Genomic DNA, 19,223 nt, shown 5'->3' on the forward strand with positions numbered 1-19,223 from the left:
AACACCATGTTTTAAGTTGTAATGGAACTGGAGAATCAATTACAGTGTGAATAAATTGTATCTGTTGGATAGATGTTTCCACTTTTTCATATTTGATATCCCTGCAATTGATTTCTGCAACATGCAGACAGATTTATTTCCTGCTTGTCTTCCCCCAACTGCAATCATCTATTAAAATTTATGACTAAAATGAAAATCTTATTTGCTCTTTTATTGATGGCTTTATTTATGGGGAAGTGGCCCAAGGGTTAATATTTCTCTTCATTATCTTCATAGTTTAATATAGACAGAGTGCTCCACAGTGAGATAGCCTCTTCACTGCAGGTCAAAGGTGATTTTGTAGTTAAAAAATGGGCATCTTGAACTGTTCTTAGAATCATTTGGTAACCTGTGTGGCTGCATACAATTAGTTGTAGGAGGTGGACCACAGCATCCACTTGGAGCCAGAGGTTACAAAAGTAGGTCCATGCTTCCCCCTTTAAAAAATGATTCTAGGTCATGTATCAAACAAAACTGATAAATATGACACTAGCCTAGCTTTGATGCCAAAAGTAACACCAGATCCATGAGGACAGAATCCTCAGTTTCACTCTAAATTCCACAATAGTTGTTCTCTTAACTCAGTGTAGGTGGGCAGACCAATGAACTTAAACCTTTCTTCATAGTTAGATTCATTTAAATTAAGCAAGCATCCAAAGGGCCCTGTCTCAAACCACTGACAACTACCGAAGAAGATCACATCAGCTGAGAATAATTATATAATGGAAACTGGGGGGGATAAAAGATTCCATTTTTTCCTAAACAGCTCTTTATGGTTTTTCTTTTCTTTTGTTTACAGCTGTTGGGTCCCCATTTGTTTTTACAGTGTTTTGGACTATCACATATATTACACATGTATCTCTGTGTCAGATAATGCAAAATTTCCTTCTGAAAATATTATCCTCTGTAGACTGATATACCTATTAACAGAATAGTCAAGGGATATTCTTTTTCTGTGTGGTCCATAAATAACTACCCAATGGAGACATTCAACATATTGTGACACTACATAGACATCACAGCTACCCAAAGCAAAACTCTGCAGAATAGTGTGGGAAGACAGAAGGGGGAAGGAATGTTAAGGGCTATATCAGAATCAATTTATATACAGTATTATTGGGCTCATATACTGGGGTGATATGAGAGATAATGACTGCAGTCCTGGAAGTAAGTTACACTGAATCAATGAAGATTAATTTCGAGCAAGATCCACCAAGTCAAGAGTGTTTCTATAGAGAACAGAAGAATACAATGCAGCCTTGAGTTACAGAATAAATCCTTCTGTCATGATATAAATTCAACATTAAGGTAAAAAAAAAAAAAAAGTTTCATATGTGGATACTTCTCTTACACTTTCCCTGACTAACTACTATCTCAGTAGGGGAACCTCAAGCCTGGAGGCTAAATGCAGCCTTCCAGAGAGTTCCACCTAGCCCTTAGCCTTGCTTCAAGCCATACCATCTCTCGCTAGGCTGTACATAGCTTAGAGTAAAACCAGTTGTACAAAGAAAAAAGACACATCTGCTGTCCTTCCTACTTTTGCCATTTGTATGTGACACGTGGACAAAATGTGACCAGGCTGAAAGAGGTTCCCCTTCCTTGTTCTATAAGAATTTGCTTGATGTCTTTTTAAAGCCACCTAAGTAAGTGACCATCAGCATATATTCCATGAATTAATAATTTGTTTACTGCAGTGGAGCTTTTTTTTTTTGTCTGCCACGAATGTACTGTTAATCAATTTAATTAGATGACTCTGAATTTCAGTGTTATATACATATAGATGGAAGAATCAAATTATTTTCTCTCCACATTAGTTTTGCATGTGTTCAGTCATGCATCCATTCCATCCTGTTTCCATATCAATGTGCAGTTGTCAACTGCATAAAATTTCACATTTTAAAATATTTCCAATAAAAAATGCATTTCTGAACACACTGTATCTTAAAAGACATATTTTGTACATATTTTAATTTTAGATTGTATGCATTTTGAGCCAAAATGTGTATCACAAAATTCAGAGAAATGTGAAAACTGACAAATAACTGAGTTCTAAACTGTTCATTAGTCCAAAAAGTGCCAATCAGCTTGGTTCACTTAAAAACGTGGAATTAAAAAATATCCTTAAACAAATTAGAGATAAAGTGGGGAAATATTCTGTCTATTTATTTCTCTGTACCATTCACAGTTTTTCTATACCTCCACACTAATCCCAATTAGATAACTAAACCAGAACTTTGCAGTTTTCCTTACAATGACTGTATCATAGATTTATACATTATTATTCTAGCTGTTGTAGCTGTTGTGGTGTTACACACCACAATATAGTGATTTCTGAGTTCAGGTCCTTATTTAGTCAACCTGGTTTCACTTATGCAGAGGGAGGGATCAGCAGGCTTGTAAAAGTCTGAAGATTCGCAGAAATACAAAACAACACTGTAGGAAGGGAGTGGAGACCCTGAATGAGAAGACCTTAAACAGACCAAAAAACAAAAACCCCAAGGATGGTTAGTAGTCCAGAAATAGGACACCATGGGGGAGTGAGATGGAAATGAAATAACTTGGAGGAGTGCAGCATTCCAACCAACCATCCAACTATATATGAAAACAGCATTGCAGCATTTTGTTTCATAGTCACTTTGATTCCTAATAATTTCCCCAAACTGAACGGACCATTCACAACACTGAGTTTATGGTGTATTCCGGGCTTCTTGGACTGGAAGCCTACAAAGGGAAAATTGTTGGCAGAATTGCACATGCAACATCCATTGCTTTCTGTGTCTCTAGCAGCAGCAGGGATATAGCTGGATAAATAAGTCTACATTTGGTCTCTGTCAGTTTTACACGTGCTCTCCTATATTAATAGCCACATGAAAATTGCATTTAATATGTATTTTCAAATGTGTTTTCTCTATAAATACATATTTAAAATAGATGTTGACACACTTTTCAAATGAGTTGAACATTCAGGAAGTATGAAACCAAGTGGATTACTAAACCCCAGCAAATAAATTAGTCTGTGCTGTGTGGATCTGCTTAGTTTTTTTAATCAGAATTCACAAAAGTTGCATTTGTCAAGCATCCCCAGGCAGCAGTTCTCTGTGCTCTTGAAGAGATAATCTATTTGATGATAAAGACTGATGTAATGAAAAAAAAGAGCCTGGTTCTCTTCTATATTCATATGTCCCACTGTAAGATCCCTGCTAATATCAGCAAAGTTGAATTTTCTCCCATCTGTAGTGAGGTTTCACAGGACATGTCACAGGCAGCAGATAGCAGAAGACAATCAATCAATCAAAACTTTAGTTTGCAAAATACTAAAAGCTCACAGTGACTTGTCATTAACATGTTACTACTGAGTAAAGAAAAGGTCTTGATGTTCAACCTTTGGAGAGATAATAGCTTCAGAGTTTAAGGATATGAGAATGAGTCTGGTATAATGAAATAATGTTAAATATTTTGTGTTCGATTTTCTCCAGGTGATGCCATTGGCAAAAAGAGAGAAGCAAAATCAAACAACTGTTGCCGAGTTCATACTCTTAGGATTTGGAGACCTTAATAAATTGGAGTTTCTTCTTTTCTTACTCTTCCTAGTGATCTACTTAGTGACCATGGCTGGGAACCTCCTCATTGTTTTGTTGGTTGTGACTGATCGACATCTTCACACCCCCATGTATTTCTTTCTAGGGAACCTCTCTTTCTTGGAATGTTGCTACAGCTCAACAATCCTGCCTAGAATATTATCAAGTCTCTTGACTGGGGAAAAAAGTATATCCATAAAAGCCTGCTTCGTGCAGTTTTATATATTTGCTTGCTTCGGAGGTGCTGAATGCTACTTCCTGTCTGTGATGTCTTACGATAGGTACCTAGCTGTATGTAAACCATTGCACTATGCCAGTCTCATGAATGGTAGGTTATGTCTACAGCTGGCAGCCGTGTCTTGGGCAAGTGGAGTTTTGGTGAGCACAAGTACAACCCTTTCAGTGTCTTCATTGTCCTTCTGTGGCCCTAATGAAATTGATCATTACCTCTGTGATTTGTCCCCAGTCATCAAAGAAATTTCATGCAGCGACACATATGTTGTGGAAATGACCGCATTCATCTTTGCCTGTGCGTTCACACTGCCTCCATTTCTACTCACATTAACATCTTACATTTTCATCATCGTCACAATCCTACGAATCCCTTCTGCTACTGGGAGGCAAAAGGCCTTCTCCACTTGCTCATCCCACCTCACTGTGGTGGCTCTCTTTTATGGAACGCTGATGCTGGTCTATATGCTCCCACGGTCCAGGGATCTCAGATATGTGAAGAAAATCTTCTCTCTTTTCTATACAGTCCTGACCCCCATGGTCAATCCCCTCATATACAGCCTGAGAAATAAGGAAGTGAAGGAAGCCATGTGGAAAGGTTTTAGGAAGTTCACCAGCTTCATGACAGATCCAGTTTTTTAACGATCAGAATAAATGAAAATAGTTGTCAACTGAATGTGCATCATTTTGAACAGCGGTAAACTGAATGTGTAAGCCATCATTTTGTTCTACTTAAAAATCCACCTCAAATTTGATACAGTGTGTGTATTTAAAATGCTTGTATGTGTACTTGGAGACCTTTGGGTAACAAGAAATTAACAAGTCAAATAAATAAAGGAAGGAAGGAAGGAAGGAAGGAAGGAAGGAAGGAAGGAAGGAAGATAAAGGAACACCAGCTTTAATTGTACAATATTAAATTGCTGTTATGTGATTGAAATGTGCCCACAAAATAGGGACAGTGGAAGTAACCTTCCCCACGTGTAGCACTCATGGGACCACCATATATGCAGGAATTCTAGGAATGCTTAGGAATGCTTTGCTTTAATAATGTGTCCTAAAACTATTCTTTACACAATGGGAGTAATTTAAGAAAGGAATCATAACTTGAACATTAAAAAAATTCAGAATTTCTCCTCTAAACATCATAAGATATTATTGGTAAATACCATGGTGATTTCTTTAAAATGCATAAAATTAACATTGAAAAACTTTTGCAGGAATTGAACGTTGTAAACGTTTTGTGGAATAAGCATGATTTTTTAGGAAAATGAAGTTGTAATGTTATTCTTAAAAAAAACCACAGGCGAAGGCTGGCCAGGGCAGTCATCCTCTTATATTCCTGCTGGGATTGACAAAGCATCTGACCCTCACCTGAATGTCATAACTCTCCTGACAGGTGATTTGGTCTGCACCCACAGTGTGGAAATAAAGGATGAGATTGCCCACCAGATACCAGGCACACTACTATTCAAATTAGGCCCCAGTGTTTTTCTTACAATCCCCTTCTCAATGAAGTAATCAATTTTAATCTAGAATTTAAATTCTGAAAACTTTCTTATTTGTTAATTCTAGCAAGTTGCGCTGTGCCCCACTGCTTCAAATTGAGCCCCACTGGCTAGCCCTGAGTCTCATAGTTGCTGGGCTTGAGTTGCCCTGCCCTTGCATGAAGTCTTGGGTTTGCAATTTTGGGAGAGGGGAGACTGCGGCACTGGGGAGAGGGCAGGCTGGTGAGGCCCCCTAGATTTAGAGGCCCTAGGCTTCAGCCTACTTAGCCTATACATAAATCCAGCACTGCATCCATGTTCTATCACTGGCATGTCCACTTAAAAGAATTTCAGGAAGTGTATATGTGAAATTAAGAAAATAAATTGCCTCAATATGCACCATTTTGCATTTGTTTACAATGAACATCCTAAACAATTGGAATTCACTTTAGAATCTATATAAAATATTTCTTCAGTTCTAAAATTGAGACTGATTCAGCAAAAAAGAAAAGAAAAAGAAAAATATTTTGGGTGTACAGGCAACTCCCAATTTTGCGTGTACTTTGTTTAAACACCAACTTTGTTTGGATTCCTGTTGAGACATTTGGATGGCATGCATCAATCTGTATGTGTAAATTAAGATGGATGACTTGATGCTTCTTGTATTGTTAATGTAAGTTGACACCCCCCCCTTATTCCTTGTATTTTTTTTTCTTTTGCTGTGCTTTTGCTGCTTTTCTTTCTTTAATAAATTTGCAACAGAAACGCCATTTAACAACAGGTGTAATATTTTTCTATCTCTATAATTAGCAGTAATCATTACAGTGCTTCTGCTAATTACACTGTAGAAGTATTGTAAAGGGAGTTTCTTCATTCTGCTTGTTGTAGATCGGAATGGGCTCATTTATTTAAGTAGTTTGTTTCCAACATTAGAGCATATATTGTAGCACATCCAGAGACAGTGTCAGCCTTAAGTTGCTTGGGTGATTTAAAAGAGAACATCCTACATGAAAACCAAGCTGCATGTCAACCACTAGTTTTCCAGAAAACTGCAGTACAGGGATTTTGACAGCATAGCAGCTTTTATTAAACACTTGTAATTAAGGTAAAGTGCTTCTCTTTTCTCTTTTTAGTGAACTGGTTCTTTTTTTAGGGACTGGGTCCCACATGGTATGAGGGCACTGAAAGGTTGACCATAAAGCCCACAGGAAAGGTCCACTGTCCCTGGTTAAGGGGACAGATATGGGCACTAGGACCGTGTTTAAAAACAAAATGAAACAAAAGTATTGTTAGGCAGAGACATATCCTACTGTGAGGCATATCTCTCTCTGCACTTTCTGCAGCAGTTGAAGGAGACTGATGAAATTGAGCTTCCATTGTCTTAGCTTTGTTGACTAAATTGTTGCTCCTCCTCAAAGAGATCTGATGGTTTATTTCATCCTCCCACAGAAAGAAACCTATGGGAAGAGCAGGATGGAGAAATCAAACAACTGTCACAGAATTTATCCTGCTAGGATTTGAGGATCTCCCTAAACTGCAAGGTCTTTTTTTCCTGGTATTTCTGATTATTTACTTGGTGACTGTGTGTGGGAACCTTCTCATCACCGTGCTCATTGTGACTGACCAACGCCTTCACACTCCAATGTACTTCTTCTTGGGGAATCTGTCTTGCTTGGAGATCTGCTATAGTTCAGCTGTTCTCCCAAGAATGCTGACTAGTTTCTTGACCGGCTTGAAAGAGATTTCATTTGCAGGCTGTTTCGTGCAGTATTATGTATTTGCTTGCCTAGCAGGAACTGAATGTTATCTCCTTTCTGCAATGTCTTATGACAGGTACTTAGCCATTTGTAAACCACTGCGTTATGCAGTCCTCATGAATGGCCAGTTGTGCTTCCAGCTCTCAGCTGGGTCTTGGGTATGTGGGTTTTTGGTCAGCACCATTACAACCATTTCAATGTCATGGTTGTTCTTCTGTGGCCCCAATGAAATAGATCATTATATATGTGACTTAAAACCCATGCTAAAGCTCTCCTGCAGTGACACCTATTGGATGGAGCTCACAAATTTTGTTTTTGCCTGCACATTCACTTTGCCTCCTTTCCTGCTCACCATGACCTCATACATTTATATCATAGCCACAATCCTAAGAATCTCATCCACTACTGGAAGGAAAAAGGCATTTTCCACCTGCTCCTCTCACCTGTCGGTGGTCAGCCTGTTCTATGGAACACTCATAATGGTCTATATGCTCCCAAGAGTCAGCATCCTAAGGCATCTTGACAAAGTGTTTTCTCTCTTTTACACTGTCCTCACTCCAATGGTCAACCCCCTCATATACAGCCTAAGGAACAAAGATGTAAATGAAGCTTTGGGGAAAATCCTTGGAAGATGCCCACCTTGCCCAATGCCTTTGAGAATCCATATTGGAAAACTGCAACAATTTAGTTGATAAATTAGATGTGGCTGCGATGATCTCTCATATTTAATGTTTTGCTTTTGTTTCTTGGGATAAAATGTTCTGCTGTGAGATTTGGAAAGTATGTATCAATGGGATCTGTACATGTTCCTATGAGACTAATGAGGTGCATTAGAATTGTGGGGGGGACCACCCATAGATACGGGGCCAGTGCTAATCTATATAGGAACATTTGCAGCTGGTTGTTATACCTGGTTATTTAATGTAAAAAAACACACATATCAAGCAGGACCAAAGAATTCAGCTCAACATTTTCCCCCGGGAATATGGGTGTGAAGGAAGCCTTTTTGTGTGGAGGCGAATACAGTACATTTTGAATCTTAACTTGTTAATATAATACATTTTGCCAGTGAATGATACCATTTTGTCTTTACATTTAAAAAAATGTTTTCCTGTTATTGGTGGAAAGTTAACAAAGAAAAGGCGAATTCCAGACCTTTTACTATATCACTGATTGCTTGCTTTCTCCACTTCCTTGGTCCATTTAATTACTTATGAAGATTGCTTATCCCAGTGGCATGAAACCAGAGGTTTATACAGAAATGAGACAGCGCCTGTGAAATTGGCTTGTCTGCCATCTATTAAACTTCCAGAAGCTGGGGAACAATTTCATTTTATCTCCTAAAAACATGTTAAGTGCAAATATTAATTCTGGGGGATAGCTGTCAAATGTAGTTTATTTATTTATAATTATGCATATTTATTTATTAAATTTGCATACCACCCTTCATCTGAAGATCACAGGTGGTTCATGGTATAAAAAATAAAAAAGGAGAGTACTCCTTTTTTTCAGACCTCACCTGGAGTACTGTGTCCAGTTCTGGGCACCACAGTTCAAGAAGGACACTGACAAACTAGAAAGTGTCCAGAGGAGGGCAACCAAGATGGTCAAAGGCCTGGAAACGATGCCTTATGAGGAACGGCTAGGGGAGCTGGGCATGTTTAGCCTGGAGAAGAGGAGGTTAAGGGGTGATATGATAGCCATGTTCAAATATATAAAAGGATGTCACATAGAGGAGGGAGAAAGGTTGTTTTCTGCTGCTCCAGAGAAGCGGACACGGAGCAATGGTTCCAAACTACAAGAAAGAAGATTCCACCTAAACATTAGGAAGAACTTCCTGACAGTAAGAGCTGTTCGACAGTGGAATTTGCTGCCAAGGAGTGTGGTGGAGTCTCCTTCTTTGGAGGTCTTTAAGCAGAGGCTTGACAACCATATGTCAGGAGTGCTCTGATGGTGTTTCCTGCTTGGCAGGGGGTTGGACTCGATGGCCCTTGTGGTCTCTTCCAACTCTATGATTCTATGATTCTATGATTCTATGAGAAGACAAAACAAAGGACAAAAACAGCAACAAACTAGTAACCCCCCCTCCCAAAAACACATTTAAAAGGACATAGAATGTTAATCAGACAAAGCCAAATGCTTGGTTAAAGAGAAACATTTTTGCCTGGCTCCTGAAGATATGTAATGAAGGTTGCAGGCAAACATTCCTGAAGAGAGCATAACACAAAATAGAAGCCACTGCAGAAAAGACCTATTTTGTGCTGCCACCCTCTGGACCTCCTGTGCAGTAGGCACATGAAAATAGGTGCCAGGTGATGGTCTCAGGGTCCAAGTTTGTTCATACAAGGAGAGGTGGTCCTTAAGGTATTGCAGTCCCAAGCCATTTAAGGTTTTATAGGTCTAAACCAGCACTTTGAATTGGGCCTGGAAACTAATTGGCAACCAGTGCAATTGGGCCCTCAAGATTGGTGTACTATGCTCAAACTGTCTTGCCCTGGTGAGCTACCTGGCTACTAAATTCTGCACCAGATGAAGTTTCCAAACCATCTTCAGAAGCAGCCCTATGTATAATGCATTGCAGTAACCTAACCTAATTGGTTACCAGAACATAGGCAATAGAAGTTAGGCTATCCCTGTACAGATAGGAGTGCAGCTGGGCCACCAGCCAAAGCTGATGGAAGGCATTCTGCGCCACCAAGGCCACCTGAGCCTCAAGCGACATAGATCCAGGAGTAGCACTAGATCCAGGAGTAGCTCTAAGCTGTGTATCTGCTTGTCCATTTGTGAGAGGAAGATGCCTATTTCTCGGATTATTTTTTAAAATGTATCTTAGAATTGTTGAGACCTAGAACAAAGAGTTTTCTTCACTCATAATGTACAAATAATGTTAAAGGATCGCATCTAATCTTAGTCATACGTAGGCCCATTGAAATTAACAGACATGACAACTGGTCCATCCATTTCAGTAGGACTACTATGAGTAGAATTTAATGACAAACTTACGTTTCCAATTAATTCATATAGTTTTATACTGTTTTAGTAATATTTCATTAATATGTATAAATTTGATTAATGTATTTATATTAACTAAAATATAACCCCCAGATGTTTCTGCTATTCCCTAACTATACATAACCAAATTGGACTTTAATAGTCCATTCTGACTCTCAGTTTTTACTGGCAAAATATCTGGTTTTGCAAAATTAACTGTAAACCAGACACCTTTCCATATCTGCAAATAAACTTATTTTATGAATCACTGAACAAGTATGAATCCCTTGAATTCCAGAATCCCATCTGATTGTTTCAGGAAACAGCTCCATAGAAGTACAATGTCTTTCTGTAGTCACAACTCAGTGGATTAATCAAAAGAATAATAATTTTGAAAAGATAAAGTTGGCATTCTCTTTGGAATTGAATCAACTTTTTGCCTAGGGTGAAATTGCCTGATTACTCCCTCTGGGATGAAACCTGCTTAGATGTTTGAGTTTTGAAACATAAAAAGATAAAGTCACTGAAGTCATGTTCTGTTTCATCAGGTGGAGATGTTTCTGAGCCATGAACTGACAGAACACAGAACTTTGCTTTTAATTTCAGAAGGGTAAAATGCTTCTAAGGAAATTTTCATTCCCAGATTCTTGTAGGAAGGATGAAAATCAGCTAAATGTCTTGGTTTGTAAACTATTAAATGAGGGTGGGAAAGTCAACGCTAAAGTTTAATGCACTACTCTTAATTCCTTCACTTCAGTTAAAATAATGTGTAGGCAGTAAAATTGCTCAGTATCTAATTATTAGGTTCATGAGCATTTACCTTCTTCCTAAAAGAACATACTGTAACATACTATTTTCAAACTTCTTTATTTAGTTGCTGCCACAATTCTTAAATAGTGCTAGAAGTTTATGCTTGATTCTTCATGCTTAAATAGAATCTTAGATACAATTGGAAAGGCATCTAACATAGAATTCCAAGGATCCAAGTAAGAGGTGGAAGGAAATCCGGTGCAAACAAAGTAGCAACAAAATAAGTAGATAAGTAACATAATATTAAATTTCTCTTTAGTTTATGCATACATGTTAAACATTGGAATGTTCATAGTGTCCAATTTTATTGTGAATATTGATGTGTATGAAAAGGATGGCTGTAAACTAATTGAAAAACCAATAAAGATGTCTATAAAAAATAATAATGAATGGGGCAAATGTGCCCCTTAAGGACCAGGTGCTCAGCCTGGGAGTCATTTTGGACTCATAGCTGTCCAGGAAGGCGCAGGTCAATTCTGTGAGAGAGCTGATAAGATGTGGGATTTTCTATTTTTAAAGTATTAATTCATCAATTGCCTTTGTTTCATGACATTTTGATCCTTTCTTATTTGCAGTTTGCACCTAAATGCATCCAGAAAATTACAGCACATTTGATGAGTTTGTTCTTCTGGGCATCCCAGTTCCCAATCACTTAGTGATAATCTTCTTCTATCTGCTTTTACTGACATTTGCATTGTCATTGTTGGGGAACTTGACCATTACAGTTCTGGTTTTAGTTGATTCTCGTCTTCATAGGCCAATGTACTTCTTCCTCTTAAACTTGTCCATTCTGGAGATAGCATTTACATTATCCATCACCCCAGTCACACTTTCTAACCTCCTCTCAAAAACAAAAACAATATCATTTTATGGCTGCATAACTCAGTGCTTCCTCTATTTCTTCCTCGGAGTGGCAGAGTTTGTGCTCCTGGCTGTCATGTCCTTTGATCGCTATGTAGCAATATGCGATCCACTACGCTATGCTTCAATCATGAGCTTCAGGCTCTGCTCATGGCTTGTCGTTTTTTGTTGGTTGGCAGGATTCATTTTTGTGATTTGGCCTGTTTCTGCTATATCAAAACTATCATTCTGTGGCTCATCAATCATTTCTTTTGTGATATTGAACCACTCCTTGCTCTCTCTTGCTCCAGTACACACCATATTGAGTTTCTAGATTTCATAATTGCTATAATTGTACTTCTGGGATCTTTGGTATTAACAACAGTGTCCTACATTTCTATCATCACTGCAGTGCTGAGAATCCCATCAGCTACTGGGAAGAAGAAGGCCTTTTCCACTTGTGGTGCCCACATCACTGTAGATTCCATCTACTATGGAAGTGCCATATTCATGTATCTGAGGCAATCAAAGGGATCATCCCTGGATCTCAAGAAAGTGGTGAGCATCTTAACAGTGGTGATAACCCCTGTCCTCAACCCTTTTATCTACACCCTGAGAAATGAAAAGGTGAAAGAGGCCCTGAGAGACTTAATCAAAAGAAGGTTGCATTCAAATGTACACATGAAAATAAATAAATGATGGAAGGAATATATGTTTCCCATATGTTTTTTCAAGATGTGGCTGAAACAATCTCATGAATTCATAACATGGGTTGGGCAGGGCAGAGTGGTGGTGCTACTGTTCTGGCAGTGCAGTGGCAATGATTTCTCCAGGATGGGGATGGAGTTGTGTGGTGGAGAAATTAGGGGAACTCCAGCTTTGCAGTAACATCCTATAGGTATGTCACCAATCTAGAGTTGCCCAGCCTTTGCCCCTGCCTCACCTAATCCCAATACCATGCTGACATCAAAAAGGTGTAACTCTACTTCTCACTCACTGGTGATGAGATTAAAGAAAGTTCACATGAAACATTGGCAAAGACTGTAGGACTCCACTGCACTTCTTTTTTTATTTTCCAAAATGAAGTTTTATAACAACTTTAGAAAATAATAAAGCAGTCACAGAGTGATTCAGAAATGGAAAGAAATGAAGACTGGCAAATGGGAAACTGAACGAACATGAAATTTCTTCCCTAACCCATACTGGATGATAGATGATGATCCATACTGGATGATAGATGATAGATTCCCCCATCTTTTCTCATATTCTACACAGCTTGATATTTTGCAAAATTTCAGTTGGTCTTAATACATGATTTCCTCATTTTTTAAATGTGGTTTTATTTAACAAGACTTGTATACTGCTTGGTCAAAAACCAACCATCTCAAGCCCATTTACATAAAATGCTATCTGAAGCACCAAAAGGTCTAACATGGCAGGAAACATTTTGGGTTGTATCCAAACTTAGTAATGCTTACAACAGATCCACTAAATTTAATGATATTTAAGTTAATCATTATTTATGTGGGTCTGTTCTAAGCACAGCTACATCTGGACCTAACACTTTACAAATATAGACCAATGGAGTAATCCTATAGCAATATTTGAGGAACTGGACAAGAAATACATAGATAACTTAGAATTCATTTACTTATTCTCATGACTTCCTCACACGTCCCTTTTTTGTATTCCAGTTCAAATGGTTGATTCAGCAAATCCTTACCCTCCTTGTTTTATCTTAGTTCTTTGTCTTCACATATTATAACTTTATATTTTCATCTAATATCAATCCATTTTTACATATTCCTTTTTAACCTTATTACTAAAACCGCTTCATTTCATTCCAACATCATTTTAACATTCATTAATTTTACAGTGTTTCTGTAAATAATCTTTAAATTTCTTCCAATCTTCGGGGGCCACTAGGTGGCGCATCGGAAGATGGCTGACAATAACATCTCTCTGACCCACACGAGGTAATTTGGAGGCTATGATGGGGGTAATTAGCCTCCTTAACCCCCCAGGATTGTGGAGGGGACGACCCTCGCCTGCTCTGCCCTATACCACCCCCAAATTTGTGGGGGTGGGGGCACTAGGCACAAAGCCCTCCTGTGGGATTCCGGCACTCCTCGATGCCGTCTCTGATCCACGCCTCTAGTTGCAACAATCTTCAAAAGAAACAATTTGGACGATATAAATTGCACATACTTCAAGGAAAAAGGGGGAGTAAAGACTGTTGACAGAAGAGATCTCTGATAACAAGACAAGAATAAAATATGAGAAGATACGTCAAGATACGGTATGACAAATGACTGAGGGGGGAGGGGGGAAAAAGCCTGCCTTTCCTTTTTTTTATGTGATTAAACAAGAATCCCCTCCCCTAATGAGTCAGAAATTAAGGACTTAAGCTGTGGATTTAAGACTGTGTGGAGATAAACTTTTGAACCAAAGCAATGTTTCAAGACGAAGCTGGAAAGCTAAGAGTTTTGGAATGACGCAGTTAAAAATGCCGTCGCCATTTTGGGAGGCATTGATGGAGCTCTTGGGTCTGGGAGGAGAAAGAGAGAAATCAACTTCTCGGTGGGACTTAAGAGTGACAATGCCTAATTTATGATGGAAAGAGCAATGTTATCTACGAAGGAGATATATGGAAACCATCTGGACTTAGTTTGGAGGAACGGGAAATCCACACAGGATCATTATACTTGCTTACCGGCTTAAGGAGACTAACAGAAGAGATCGTAAAGGAAAAAGAGAAATTATATGAACAAGATATGATGTGGAAACACCAAGATAAGACTGGATAGAATTATGAACTTTGTCTAGACTGATTGGGACTGATTTGGACATTAACGCAGTAATAAGAAGATGATCTGAATCCCCCTTTGGATCTTGAAGTATGGGTTCCCCCAACAAAATTTAAAAATTTGGCTTTGTAATTTGGAATTTATGCGATGTGATTTAATTTGATGTGATTGGCCAGTTAATAAAAATTATTTAAATAAATAAATAAATAAATAAATTTCTTCCAATTTTCTTCCACCAACTCTTCTCCCTGGTCTCAGATTCTGCCAGTCATTTCCGCCAATTCCATATAGTCCATTACTTTCATCTGCCATTCCAGAGGGATTTATTTTTAACTACTTTTATCTTTTCTGTAATTTGTATGTTTTGTTTTTTCTTTTTATCATTTTTGTAATCTTTTCCGTATTGAAATTTTAATAAATATTATTTTTTTAAAAAAGAAATACATAGATAAATAAGTTCCCATAAATATCAAGCATAATATACAATATTGATTCTTTTTCTTTCTTTCATAGTAATGGGATTGAAACCTGGACTGCCACACACCCTGGATATCTGGGTCCCAATAATATGTGTCCGCCTTACACACAAACTTTGGCCCTGTAGATATAAAATATGAGAATGGGTGTCTGTATTGGGGGCGTATAACTCTAGGACTTCATTAACTATTCCTTTGAGCAATCTGCTATTAGTCCCTTTAATTAGATCATGTTTCCAGTTGGGGAGTTGGTGTAGATGTTTATTAAAGCCTGAGAATTGGAATTACAGTTTCTTTACAATTAAAACATTGGAGAACCGTTACAGCAATATATGTTTTCATAAAGTAAAAGGACAATATTTAGTTATTTGGAAAAAGTTTACACACGAAACAAATGTTTGTAAGATTAGCTGCGCCTTCTAATTACAGGACAAATCCTCATCATACTGAGTAATTGGCAAACCTCCATTTAGTTGTAAACTCTCCCAGTTGTATTCCATTCTTCAAATTCAGCTGTTTATTATGAGTCCAAAGTGGCCTGTTGAAGTTTGTGCCTTGGGGCTTTATTTGACAAGGTCTCTCTGAGGTTATGGGCCTTGTGTGTTTGTGGCAACATAAAGTTGTTACCTTTTGACTTAATTAATCCTTAATTGCTCTCTTCTTATTTAATTGGCTGATTAGGACATAGGTTGTGCCTCCTGCACAAAGGTAGTAGATTTCTTCTTAGTTTTACATAGAACAGAATTGGTTTTTTTTTCATTTAAACATATTAAACTGCTATGAATAAATGTATTCTGAATGAAACTGGAAGAAACGATAAAATTATTTTCCAGGTCATCTATTCGTCCGTCCATCCATCCATCCATAAGAAAGAAGTTGATTTTATCAGTGGTTTAATCATAAATTTGAAGCACAGAATCTTGACATAACAGTCCCCCATCCACATCCCCAAGGGGAAATTAAAATGCAGGCAACTATGATGATCCACATGCTTGTGGTGTGTGTGTGTCTGTGTCTATCCTATGGAGCAGGTGTACATCACACATTGTGTCCAGCTTGTTAGGGTCAGCTAACAGACACATAACAGTGATCTGGAAAATGATTGTGTGGCTTTGTACGTTGGACTTTGGCTACAGAAAAACCTGGATTCCTATCCTCAATTGGTCATAAAGTTCACTGGCCTGACTTTGTCACTATCTAGATGTAGCCTGTCACAGAGGGTTATTATGAGAAATACCAGTATGTTGACAGCTTTTGTGGTCAAGGTGCTTTGGATGTCCTGTGTGGTGAGCCCCCAGTAGTTGAAGGCCTCATAGGATTCCCTAGGAGTCTCCACAGTATCATTGGACTTCTGGGAAATGTGGGGCTGCCTGGTCTAGAAAAGGTGGTCCAATTCACAACAGTAGCCCTACTCAAATCAAGAATTCCATATTCACCCTCCCTTGGGGTTAGGTCTTTTGTCGGTAACATGTTTGGTGATTGGTTGTCAGGGATGGATTTTTTATTTTATTTTTTACTCTCACCTGATCGGCCTTGGGAGCTGAAGATTTTGTAAAATAGGTTTATTAATTGGTTGCCTTTGACACTTACGCAGCTTCACTGGTCACTGTTAGAATTTTGCTTTACAGTCCCTGAGGTGGAGTAACTCGGACATAGGTTTGTACGTGCATATACAGACCATCCCAGTGACAAGTTTACGTGGTTGAGCTAATAATTAGTTCTGCCCCTTGATCTGCCATTTTGCACTTAGCTCCTGAAGGTAACCTGAAGGTTGCTTAGCTCTTATACAGTACACATGTTGCCATCTGACAGGCTGGTAGGGCTCATTTTGAATGGTTCATATTAAATTGTAGGCAGTGCTATTTTTCTAGTAAAAGAAGTGTCAGAATTCACCATGAACGCCTCCCTCATTCTCTGAGAATGGCAGTGACACCCACCTGAGAGGTGTCAGAAGTGAGTCCCAGTGAGTTCTGGCTAATGAAAGCCAGTTTGTTGCTTTCTAACACATATTTAATGTAAAGAACAGATACCTGCAGGTCCTTTAAAACAGTGATGAACTTTGGCCACAAGATTGAGTTTGACAGGTACGTTAGTGTGGGGAGTTGAATGAGTTTTTATGGGATGGGGGTTGAAGGGGATGGAGGATTAAAGGAAGGGGGGTTGAAGGAGCTGGAGAGGTTGAGGGCATGGAAAGAACAGTGAGGGGGTGGGGGAGCTGAAGGAGGTGCAAGAGGTGGGGATTGATGGAACTGCAAGGGTATTGGAGAGTTGACAGATTTGGGAGGAGATGGTGGTTGAAGGTAAAAAAAAAAAAGTAAAGGTAAAGGACTCCTGGGCAGTTAAGTCCAGTCAAAGGCAACTATGGGGTGCAGCACTCATCTCGCTTTCAGGCCGAAGGAGCCGGTGTTTGTCCACAGACAGCTTTACAGGTCATGTGGTCAGCATGACTAAACCGCTTTTGGCACAACAGAACATTATGATGGAAACCAGAGGGCACGGAAACACTGTTCACCTTCCTGCTGCAGCAGTATCTATTTATCTACTTGCACTGGCATGCTTTTGAACTTCTAGGTTGGCAGAAGCTGGGACAGAGCAATGGGAGCTCAATCCGTTGCAGGGATTTGAACTGCCAACCTTCTGATTGGCAAGCCCAAGAGGCTCAGTGTTTTAGACCACAGTGCCACCTGATCAGTGAGGGGATGGTGTATTTTGGCAAGGTTTAAAGAAAGGGCCTTTGATGATGGTGGGGCTGGCCAGGTTGGCAAGCAATGCGAGCAAGGGTGGTAGGCCCCAGTAGTGTCTATATCAATGAACAGAACAAGCAACTGTTTGATCCTACATGAATAAATATTAAGTAGTATCTGTCCCATTAAACTTTAATTAGTTTAATGCAAAGTAAATGTCCGGTGCGCTTCCATCGTCTCAAGTCCCATTACAGCAGAGCATTTCGCGCAGCAGTTTAAGAAGGGCAGGAGAGGCAGTATTTCTTTTCAAAGAGGAGTCTTGGAGCAAGCGGTTTTGGGAACTCAAAGAAAGGTTTATTTACAAAAACAAAAAACCCGGAGACGAACCACACATATCAGCAAATAGCCCAAAAGGGGAGAAGGGAGGAGCAAACACACGGGAGACTATTTATACAAACTCATGTTCCTGGAAGCCTAATGACTTCCAGCTGCTCAGTGATTAGAGCGTTTCTGCTACCTTTTAACCCTTTGATAGCAACAGTATCTGCTGTAAACAATACTAATAATACTTAGTTGTTTAACAATTATGGTGAATAGTTGTAAGCAACTAAAAGAACAGGATGGAGCCTCTAGTGTCCATTGTAGCCATTTGAAGATTTGAATGTGGCAGATGATTAATGATTTTTTTCAACCCATCAAAGGAATATATATGTATGATTTTTCTTGGAGATCCTAAACAATTAATCAGTTATCTCTCTAGAGGGTCAATCTCAACAGATGCAAGAAAGGTTGAAAAGTGACTATGGGAAAGGATATGGTGGTGATTCTTCCAAACAGCCTGCTTTCCCTGATAAATAAAAGGTAGAAATCATCACACTAGGGTGTATTTTAAATAACCATACCCTTCTAGGTTTTTAGTAATAGGTTTCCTGACTACTTTTGCCTTAGTGTTGTACCACAGATATCATCAATTTTTGAATAGTGAGGAACAGATGGAGCACAGAAAGCTTTGTGCATTTATAAAGGTGTTATTTTGTAGACAACATGGGGTATTAATTTTGGATTGTAGATAACATAGAATATTCTACTGCAATGACTTCAGTTGTGTAGCATAGACTTTTAAGAAAATGTCTGTAAAGGTAGATTATTTTAGTGTCCTACCCAACTATCTATTTAGAATGAAAAATACACCATTTGTTTCATTCTTCATATGTCACTAATCCCAAAATAATTAAGTCAAGAAGAAGAAGAGGAGTTGTTGTTGTTGTTGTTTGGATTTGATATCCCGCCTTTCACTCCCTTTAAGGAGTCTCAAAGCGGCTAACATTCTCCTTTCCCTTTCTCCCCCACAACAAACACTCTGTGAGGTGAGTGGGGCTGAGAGACTTCAAAGAAGTGTGACTGGCCCAAGGTTGCCCAGCAGCTGCATGTGGAGGAGCAGAGACGTGAACCCGGTTCCCCAGATTATGAGACTACTGCTCCTAACCACCACACCACACTGGCTATTAAATATTAAGAAACACAAG

General features: G+C 38.8%; 3 protein-coding genes across 3 annotated transcripts; all 3 read left to right on the top strand.

Annotated features, from left to right (window-relative positions):
* Nucleotides 1–3,518: 3,518 nt before the first annotated feature.
* Nucleotides 3,519–4,490, top strand: LOC307200553 (olfactory receptor 10A7-like; the record flags this gene model as incomplete). The annotated part of the gene is made up of 1 exon (XM_079949089.1): nucleotides 3,519–4,490. One exon carries the CDS (start codon nucleotides 3,519–3,521, stop codon nucleotides 4,488–4,490), a length of 972 nt encoding a protein of 323 aa, XP_079805215.1.
* A 2,301-nt stretch (nucleotides 4,491–6,791) lies between these two features.
* Nucleotides 6,792–7,781, top strand: LOC307200554 (olfactory receptor 5AR1-like; the record flags this gene model as incomplete). The annotated part of the gene is made up of 1 exon (XM_079949090.1): nucleotides 6,792–7,781. The coding sequence occupies one exon, from the start codon at nucleotides 6,792–6,794 to the stop codon at nucleotides 7,779–7,781; it is 990 nt and encodes a 329-aa protein (XP_079805216.1).
* A 3,695-nt stretch (nucleotides 7,782–11,476) lies between these two features.
* Nucleotides 11,477–12,429, top strand: LOC307200555 (olfactory receptor 6M1-like; the record flags this gene model as incomplete). Its single annotated transcript, XM_079949091.1, has 2 exons — nucleotides 11,477–11,922; nucleotides 12,042–12,429. 2 exons carry the CDS (start codon nucleotides 11,477–11,479, stop codon nucleotides 12,427–12,429), a joined length of 834 nt encoding a protein of 277 aa, XP_079805217.1.
* Between the last annotated feature and the right edge of the window lie 6,794 nt (nucleotides 12,430–19,223).

The sequence above is a fragment of the Podarcis cretensis genome (genome assembly GCF_951804945.1).
Source record: "Podarcis cretensis genome assembly, chromosome: 13".
NCBI lineage: Eukaryota > Metazoa > Chordata > Lepidosauria > Squamata > Lacertidae > Podarcis > Podarcis cretensis.